The sequence below is a fragment of the Colobus angolensis genome, unplaced genomic scaffold (genome assembly GCF_000951035.1).
Source record: "Colobus angolensis palliatus isolate OR3802 unplaced genomic scaffold, Cang.pa_1.0 Scaffold5, whole genome shotgun sequence".
NCBI classification, from domain to species: domain Eukaryota; kingdom Metazoa; phylum Chordata; class Mammalia; order Primates; family Cercopithecidae; genus Colobus; species Colobus angolensis.
Genome location: NW_012118487.1, coordinates 24,449,100 through 24,459,313, shown reverse-complemented (window position 1 = coordinate 24,459,313; position 10,214 = coordinate 24,449,100). Strand labels below are relative to the sequence as shown.

General features: G+C 38.0%; 1 protein-coding gene across 2 annotated transcripts; it reads left to right on the top strand.

The window, feature by feature from the left end:
- Positions 1-6,687: 6,687 nt before the first annotated feature.
- NPY5R (neuropeptide Y receptor Y5) lies at positions 6,688-8,858 on the top strand. 2 transcript variants are annotated; one of them, XM_011959685.1, is made up of 2 exons: positions 6,733-6,887; positions 7,530-8,858. In XM_011959685.1, exons 1-2 carry the CDS (start codon positions 6,738-6,740, stop codon positions 8,073-8,075), a joined length of 696 nt encoding a protein of 231 aa, XP_011815075.1. In that variant the 5' UTR covers positions 6,733-6,737; the 3' UTR covers positions 8,076-8,858. The 2 variants fall into 2 exon arrangements, with proteins under 2 accessions (XP_011815074.1, XP_011815075.1); XM_011959684.1 differs by having other exon boundaries at positions 6,688-8,858.
- The last annotated feature ends 1,356 nt before the right edge of the window (positions 8,859-10,214 follow it).

Sequence of the window (10,214 nt, the reverse complement as noted above, 5' to 3'; positions counted from 1 at the left end):
CAGCGTTGATTTCATTTCAGCTTCACTCCCCTGCTCTTTCCGCTTGCCCACACCCACAGCTGCCACTCCTTGGAGTGTGGAAACTTCCCTTCTATTCTGCTGGGCGCATCCCCGCAGACTCCCTTTCCTCTCCTGGACATCGGGTGAGCCTCCCCACCGCCACTCTTCCTTACTTCAAAAAGGTGCAAAGGAAGAGCAGTGTTCTGTTTTTCTTTTTTTCTTTCTTTCTTCCCCCGCCCCCTCCCCGACAATGATAAAACCTGAGACTCGAAGCTTGTTCTCAGGCATGCTAAGCACTTAGGGGCACAGCCATCCTCACACCAGTCCAAGACTTCTCAGAGTTCACTACACAGGGCTGGGGGCTGGACCTGCAAAACTCGATTTGCCCATCAAGTTAACTTGGTCGGCCTGGGACCCGAGGCCAGGGTGAAAGGGCGACATCCCGAGGCCCTGTGGCTTTTCCCTAGAGCGCTCAAACAGCGGCGTAGGTCTGGGATGCCCCCGGCCCCCGGATTTGGAAGAGGTTGGCGCGGAGCAGGCGCCCTGGAGCAGGGTCTCGGGGGTCCCCGGAACAGTCACGTGTTCTCGAGACGCCGTTAAACCGCCGCCCCCTCTTCCCCACCGCCGCCTCCAGGTCCTGCTCCTGCTGTTGCCGCCGCCGCTGGGGTACAGGAGCGACCGCGCTGGGCCGCGCTCCCGGGAGTCCAGGGCCTGCAGCGGCCGGGGCGCCCCGAGGTACCGGCTCCCGCCCCTCCCTGCCAACCCCTTTCGCGCCTGGTAGGCCTGCACCCAGGAACCGTGGCGGGTCCCCGCGCGGGCTGCGAGTCTGCGCTGGTGGCTGGGAGCCCGCACCCTTGTCTCTGGTGCCAGGGCGTTGTCTGGGGTCCTAAGAGGGCGGGGTGGGGAAGGTGAAGGGAGTGCGGCTGGAAAAATGGGGATTAGGGTGTCGGAACAGACACTTGTCAGGAGTGAAGAGACAGCGCAGAGGGTACTGGGCTGAATTCTTTCCTACCGAGCAGGTCCCTCCAGTTCCCAACTCACCCGGGTGGAGCAGGCGCGGGCCGAACCCGGGAGGAGAGTGTCGGGGATCTGCGAAGGAGCCTCCTGGGGATGGGGCGGGGGATGGACAAAGCGCTGCCCCAGGCTGGACGCACTCTTGCTGCAGCCCGGCGGTCCGGAGCTGGAAAAGGCAGCCCCCGGGGTGCCCGGGTCAGGACTCAGCCCTAGCGGGTCTCTGGCGAGGCCAGGGGCGCAGCCCGCGAGGCGCCACTCAGGCCGTCCAGCTGCCGCGCAGTCCAGCGCTGACCTGAGCCCGGGAGGCAGCTGCGCTCCAAGATTTGCGCTCCTATTTGCGAGGTGTCTTCATATGACAAATGCGAGCAATAGCAAACATCCATAGAACTCGAATTCCAGAAACGGGAATTCTTTTTTCCAAGTTCACAGACCTTTAGTTAATCTTTTAAAGGAACTGAGGCGTTGTGTTGGACCAAAGCCAAAACGGTTTTACCATAGACCATGGAAAATAGCCTAAGGCTCTTTCAGAAGAATCTTGCAGTTCGAATGCAATTTTAGATTTCAGATTTCTCAAGGGAAGAGAAACTCTGCTGTTAGAATTTGGAAGGGAGGGTGGTGCATGCCTGTGTGTTTGTCAGCTGAGCAGAGCTGTATTTATCTTTCCAATTCAAATTGTGCCAGATTCTGGCTTTAAGAACAAACCATGGGAATATTTGAGAACATGGAATCGTGCTGCTGTTCCATGATGACAGCAAAATAGACAATAGTTGATTTTGTATCGTTGCAGGAGGAAGAGAATTACATATATTTTATTCTTTTGTGTGATTGTCATCCTTTGTGAGAGTGATGTATATTTTCATAAGGCAATAAATTATTCAAATAAATAAACCTTATTTAAATGTACAAGTCAGATTTTTAATATCCTTTGAATTCCTTGAAGTTCCTCCTATTATTCTTAAGAACACTTTCTTAAAATACTTTCTTAAAATACTTAAAATCTATTCAGAAGGTTTCATTTGTCTAGGTGACAGATATAGAAGAGTTTATAAGAAAATTCCAGTAAACTTCTGAAAAGACATTATTTTTTATAAGTTGCCATAGTTTAATAAAGAACTTTTATTTTTCACACTTTTTACTCGGAGATTAAAGTTCTGTGTTTCAGCCTGGAAATTGTGATGGTGGGAGATACAACTATTATAAAAGAGAATGAGTAAATATAGTAATCAGGTATGACAAAAATTTCATGCTGTCAATATCAGATTTCTTGTCAAATAATATTCCATGTTAAAATATTCTTTCTCTGGCTATATTTCATAATTTCTGTAGCAATCGGAGAAGATTCACACATATCATTACTTTTATAATGGATAAAATATGTTGCATAAGAATGTACAGCACTCATAATAACACTTGTTGAGAAGTAGAGGGTTGTTAAACATATTTGCATTTCCATTGTAGGTCTGCTCACTGTGTTTTTCAGGAAAAAGGAAGGGAAAAGGTAAGTTTAAGGAAACAAATCTTGCTTTTTTGTTTGTTTGTGTTTTCATTTTAAGAGCGTTCCTGTACCTTAGATTTTCAACTTAAATCTGATTGGACAAAATTTTCCTAATGTTTAAATTATCCCCTGGCTACCAGGAGGCACTTTAAAAAAACTACATATCCACCACCACCCCTCCCCCACCCCTCCTCCGCACCTCCAGCATTTGCAGTATTCATCATTTAGTTGTAAGAAAAAATTCTTCCTTCGTTGGAGCAAAGATTCACAAAAATGTTCATTTGGTGCAGACTATATATTAGGTATTGTATGTGTGTATGTTTATATGGTAGATGGTGTGGGGTGGGGCTAGAGGGAGAGCAGGAGAAAGTTGACTACAGTCGCACCAAAATAAAATGAATAAATGAATGTTGAATGAATGAATGAATGCTAAAAGAGATTTTTTTAAATTTGCTAATCAGTCTATCAGTAGCTACATAAAGTATTCATTATATTCAGCAATAATACAAGTGTCCATGCTATAGTGAAATAATATACTACTGTCAGTCAGGAGAATGCCACTCATTTATTAATTCATTCATCATCCAATTTGAGGCCTTTTACATCTCAGCAATCTACAGTTACTCAGGGTGTGAGCTTGAATTAATCCATCATAGAATATTCTTGGCATAGCACCTTGCATTACTCATCTTTATGCTTAGAGCAGAGCAGAGCACCTAGCAAAATATATGTTCAATAAATACTTCTTAAATGAAAAAAAGAAGGAACAACTAATCATTCTTAGCTATTCATTAATAGAAAGAGTCTACTCTTTAAAATTATATATAAATTATGTACTTTCTTAAAATACTCAAATATTTTAAGGAATGAAAGAAGCATCCTCAGTTTTTTCTCCAGTGTCCAATGAATACTCAAGATGGCATTTATTTCATCTTCTTACTAAGGAGATGTGGCTTTATAATTTAATGCATTCAATATTTTATGTGCATATATTTAAAATAAAAGTTTTAATAGCAGACTGCACAGTCGTGGAAGCAGATATACTTCTTTTTTCATTTACATTTTTCAAATGTTTTGTAAATATATCTTGCAGTTTTAGTTTCATGTTGCTTGTGTGATAGCCTTTATCAATGAAGATATCCAAATGAAAATTTAAAGTGCTAAGCTCTCTTCCTTGTCTATCTAGGTATCTCCTCCTCATTGCATTTTGGGGCCATTTAAAACATCTATAATTTCAATGGTTCTCTATAAATGTATATATAAAGATACATATACACACATATGTATGTACACACTAATTTATAGTCATACTCTATCCTGAATTTTCCCACATTGCCAGGATGATTCATTTATGTTATTTTAAAGCAAGGGAAGTTAAACTGCTTTTCTAAAATGATTGGTAACGAATATTTACTTTAGCATCCACTATGTATAATATGCTTTATTAAACATTATTTCTAGAACGAAAAATAATTAAGACTTTTAGCTCCATTCGAATATAATAGAGAGATCTAACCACATGGATTGGAGAAAAATTTGAATTTTAGACTCAAAACTATGTTGTTTGTATTACCACAAATTGTGCTGCATCTTCTCTTTCTTCAAAAAATTTTGGACAGCAATTTTACACTAAGTAAGTAAGTATCATCCACAGTTACATGTTCCAAAAAGGCACAAAACCATTGTAGAAGGGGCCGTCTAATTTCTCTCTTGTTCTTGCTTAGGAAGTACAAGGAAAGGCTATCAGTAACAACTGACCTACCCCAAAGTTAGAAGAAAAGGATTGATTCAAGAAAGGTAAGTCAAGAGAAGAACAACTAGGCAAGATTGCAGTTACAAGCAGCCTGTACACATTATAAATATAAATAGGATCATGAATACGCTGAATTGAGCCAGGGGGTCATCAGAACTCAGGATATTAGGCAAAAGCACTAGTCAAAGCTGTTTTGATTATAAGCTTGCTGACCTATCCAGAGTAGGTGCTGAGAGGCTATTGACTGGGAATATGATGAATAATATGATTCAGTAGGTCATGCGAGTCACTTTTGTACCAGGTGTTCTTTTTCACTGAGGCAATATCAATGTAAATTGTTGGCTAGGGTCTAAGAATGAATGAATACAATCCTCAGTCTTTGAATTAACTTATCCTTTAAAAGGATGTAGTTAGCTTCCAGAAAATAATCTGGTCAACATAGAATCACTTGCAGAAGTTGTGAAAAACTTGTAACTTTTCTCATAGCACAAGGATGACTCTGTCATCCTGTTTGAAACTTGCTATATATAGAACTGAAGTTAAACTTACTTGTAATGAATGTATGTACACAATAGTATTTGCCATTTGGAAATTTATTGAACTAAGACCTATAGGTCCCTCATAAATTAAAGATAACAGTTTTTACTATTAATTTAAATAAACATATTTTTGTAGTTTTAGTATAATTATTCAATTGTAGATCTAGAAATAAGTAGATAAACATATATTGATAGATAACAAAAGTGTTTTTTAAACTATACACATATCACAATCTCTATGACAGTGTATTTATTGGAATTAATTTGCTTGCTGGTTTGTGTTTTCTGTAGGAAATTCTTGTTAAAAAAAAAAAAAATTTAAAGTGGCCAGGCACAGTGACTCATGCCTATAATCCCAACACTTTGGGAGGCCAAGGTGGGAGGATTACTTGAGGCCAGGAGTTTGACACCAGCCTGGGCAACATAGGCAGACCCCATCTCCACAAAAAAATAGAAAGATTAGCCATATGTAGTGGCATGTACCTGTAGTCCTAGCTGCTTGGGAGGCTGAGATGAGAGGATTGCTTGAGTACAGGTGTTCAAGGTTACAATGAGCTGTGATCACACTATTGCACTCCAGCCTGGGCAACAGAATGAGACCCTGTTTCTAAGAAAATAAAAAAGTTAAAAAAAAAAAAGATGCTTTTTTTTTTTTAAAATGAGAGGAGGGGGTCCTTTTGCCTCTTATTGGTATGTTATAGGCAATTTAGTGCTTCATCAGGCAGTAGCATCAAAAGTCTAATATGTAGAGGTAAACATGTAATGCCATTCAGGTATGACATTAATTTAAGTTGAAATGAAAATCTTATTACTGGAAGTTATATTAATATCACTTCTACATTTACGTTTAAGGTATAATGTTTTCCTTGAACAATGAATTCATTGACTCGTTCATAAGCAAAATCTATACATAGTTTTTAAATTAATAAGCAGGTGAAATTTGTTTGTTTGTTTGTTTTAAAAAAAAAACACCAACAGCACTGCTAGTCCATCAGTGGTTGTCCTAATCAGAGATAATCTGGCATATCCCAAACGATTGAGGATTGGTCACAGAATGATGTCATCATCCAGCATTGTGTCTACACAGTCAACAGTACAGCTTGACAAACAGATTTAATGAGTGCCTACTATATGCACCTAGGTCATGAGATAGTAATCCTATTCTCAAGGCACTTAAATTTGAACGTTGTATGAGCTAGGTGATATTTGTTACTAGAGTTTTGTTTGAATTTTTTATTCTCTCATAAACATTTACTTAATACCTACAGTGGTAAAATTACTCTGCCATGTATTGGGATAGATTCCAAAGTGAGTAAGAGATAGTTTCTGCTTTCCCATTGTTTGTAAATAAACAAGGTAGATGGGTAGGCATTATAATGCAATGAGAGCAGATTATGATATGTAGCATCAGACAACTGTAAACAGACTGTGAACAGGAGTTCTGAAGAAGAGATCATGTCCAGTTGAGTGGACCAGGACAGATGACTTTTAAGTTTGGCCTAGATTGAGATAGAAATGAATGGAATTTTTATGGTAAGATTATGTGACTATACTATGTACCAGGTATACTGACTTGGAGAATAATATTAATGAGTGATTGTAAAGCATGTATCTTGAAGTTCTTGTCTACATTTGCTTTTTCTTTCCTTATGTTATTTACTACACAAATTTTAAAAATACAATCTACTATCTTAACATAAGTTAATACATCTTGGAAGTAATGATAAAATTAAACTTACTATAATCATTATTGGCTGATATTTGCACTACACTTGGAACGAGTTAAAGATTTCAGAAACTTTCTTAGGAGATTAATAAGGTCATGGGAGCCGATTGTAAAATTTAGTTTCCATCTGAATAGATTAATTTAAAGTAGTCATGTAATTTTTTTTTAGGTTGATGACAAATGTCTTTTTATTCCAAGCAGGACTATAATATGGATTTAGAGCTCGATGAATATTATAATAAGACACTTGCCACAGAGAATAATACTGCTGCCACTCGGAATTCTGATTTCCCAGTCTGGGATGACTATAAAAGCAGTGTAGATGACTTACAGTATTTTCTGATTGGGCTCTATACGTTTGTAAGTCTTCTTGGTTTTATGGGGAATTTACTTATTTTAATGGCTCTCATGAAAAAGCGTAATCAGAAGACTACGGTAAACTTCCTTATAGGAAATCTGGCCTTTTCTGATATCTTGGTTGTGCTGTTTTGCTCACCTTTCACACTGACGTCTGTCTTGCTGGATCAGTGGATGTTTGGTAAAGTCATGTGCCATATTATGCCTTTTCTTCAATGTGTGTCAGTTTTGGTTTCAACTTTAATTTTAATATCAATTGCCATTGTCAGGTATCATATGATAAAACATCCCATCTCTAATAATTTAACAGCAAACCATGGCTACTTTCTGATAGCTACTGTCTGGACACTAGGTTTTGCCATCTGTTCTCCTCTTCCAGTGTTTCACAGTCTTGTGGAACTTCAAGAAACATTTGGTTCAGCGTTGCTGAGCAGCAGGTATTTATGTGTTGAGTCATGGCCATCTGATTCATACAGAATTGCCTTTACTATCTCTTTATTGCTAGTTCAGTATATTCTGCCCTTAGTTTGTCTTACTGTAAGTCATACAAGCGTCTGCAGAAGCATAAGCTGTGGATTGTCCAACAAAGAAAACAGACTTGAAGAAAATGAGATGATCAACTTAACTCTTCATCCATCCAAAAAGATTGGGCCTCAGGTGAAACTCTCTGGCAGCCATAAATGGAGTTACTCATTCATCAAAAAACACAGAAGAAGATATAGCAAGAAGACAGCATGTGTGTTACCTGCTCCAGAAAGACCTTCTCAAGAGAACCACTCCAGAGTACCTCCAGAAAACTTTGGCTCTGTAAGAAGTCAGCTCTCTTCATCCAGTAAGTTCATACCAGGGGTCCCCACTTGCTTTGAAATAAAACCTGAAGAAAATTCAGATGTTCATGAATTGAGAGTAAAACGTTCTGTTACAAGAATAAAAAAGAGATCTCGAAGTGTTTTCTACAGGCTGACCATACTGATATTAGTATTTGCTGTTAGTTGGATGCCACTACACCTTTTCCATGTGGTAACTGATTTTAATGACAATCTTATTTCAAATAGGCATTTCAAGTTGGTGTATTGCATTTGTCATTTGTTGGGCATGATGTCCTGTTGTCTTAATCCAATTCTATATGGATTTCTTAATAATGGGATTAAAGCTGATTTAATGTCCCTTATACACTGTCTTCATATGTAATAATTCTCACTGTTTACCAAGGAAAGATCAAATGTGGGGTCATATAAAATATATTTATGATAACTATTTGAGTATAATAAATAGAAATTTTGTTAACATGAAATTTAATTTATGTGAAAGATTTCTGGATTTGAATATCAGTTCATAATATATGGAAGATAATTTTATGTGTTACAGTAGGATTAATTTATTTCGTTGTGTAGTCAGTATCAATCCAATCTGTAATTTCATTTTAGAAAGTTGTATTACCTTCCACTTCCATGTTGTCTTATAAACAAATGAACTGTATTTTTTGTTGAAACTAAAAGTTATGTCTAACCAGCTCAGTACTTTTGTCCAAAAATATAATAAGAAAAAATTTTTCTTGAGGAACTTTTAATTTCAAACTTGAAGAATATCTACCAGCTATCTATATTTATTTCTACTCCACAGGCTTCTTAATGTTTAGTTTGTGAAGTACAGAAAAAAATTTCGTATACCTGGAAAATCATAACTAAATGACAACTGTATGCCCAAATTATGATTATAATCTTCAACATTAAGTACAGTTTTGAAAGTCCTATAGGAAAATGCTATTGCCTATTGAGAATTGGTCAAATTGTCAATTTAACTCCACTGTCCTAGTAATACACAAGTAATTTACCAAATAAAGAATTTCAAATCCTTTCCAGACTCATTATACAACATTAAACACTACCAATAAAGTTGTTTTCATATACATCTTTTCTATTCTAAAATGTGAAGTCTAAATGGTATCTGTATTTCCAATTATTAAATAATTTTAAAGAATATTTTAAATATGCACAGAAAATTAACTTTTTGGCCAACATATAGAATGATTAACATACTTTATACTATTTCAATACTGTAGTTTCATGTGCTGTCTTATTAAATTGAGGTCAGTCTTTTCAATCGTTGAAACTTTGTGTTAGCCTAGTCTTTTAAAGAACCAAGTCTCTGAAAAACAATAACATATTTGCATATATGATTCAGATGTGCATAATAACATTGATGTCTTCAGTTCCTATAACTGATGTAAGCCTTTTCCGTATTGATTCCTGTTCATAATAAGGGAAAACAATGAAAGAAAACAAACACAAAAGCTCTAAGTTTGTAAGTAATAAGCCATGCTGGTAAGTATTTAATTAATTAAAAATCCAAAATGTCTATGGGGCATTCTTTATGCCCTCCTTCTTCCCTGGATGATATCCACATACAGGAAATTGATGTGATTTCTTGCCATGCGGGAAATAGTGCTGGTCCACAAAATATCCTCTACTGGTTCCTGCTGAACTCCAGTTGAGGCACAATAATCTTGCCTTGTCTCTGTGTTACATCAGGCTCTGCTGTACCATGCACGCTCTGTTCTCAACAAGGTTAAAGCCTGAGAGTCCAGCTCCAGAATCCCCAACCCCTGCTGACATGGTAGGATTGATACTCTCATTGACTTAAACTGTCATTACTTGAGTGTCAGCCACGTCCTCTGTTTTGTTCAAAAGTTAGGCTGTCTACTCTGTGGAGTCTTGCTATGCAGTCAATGACATTGCCCCTTGCCAAACCTGGAAACTATTGGAGAACTTTACATTCATCACTGGAACTCTGCAGGAACTTATGAGACACTACTCCTCACATAGATAACAAAGAACTGAGGCAACTTGGGCTTACTCAGGCCTTCTCTCTACTCAGATGTGATAAGCTGCCCTATCAGCTCTGTTGTGTCCACTCCACATTGGTACAATAGCACTCTACTTCTCAGTCCTTCTTTAGACTTTCAGATATAGATCTGGTCACAAACCCCTCTGCTTTTAGCTCCCCTCGAATCTTTCTGGTGCTATGTGAGTGCCTTTCCCAGGTTTTTATATTATAGCAGATGGAAAAGATGAAAAAACTTGGTTCACCTTTGCTTTTCTCTCTTTTCCTCTTTCCATTTTATTCTAAGGGAATCTCCTTTTTTCTGCCTAGTAAGAATGTTCCTCACTAATATCATCCCTTTTCTCTGCACTGTGACATAGTAGAGCTATGTTAAAAAAGGTTTGCTTTTGGAAGGGAAGATTTTATGATTAAAACTTTTTTCTTCTCTCAGTCTCACCATGGACAAAAGAAGAAGGGGAAGGGGAGTAATCTGAAGACTAATCGCAT

Bases quoted from the DNA above. Each gene is read 5' to 3' on its own strand.
- NPY5R (XM_011959684.1), top strand. From the start codon at position 6,708: ATGTCTTTTTATTCCAAGCAGGACTATAATATGGATTTAGAGCTCGAT.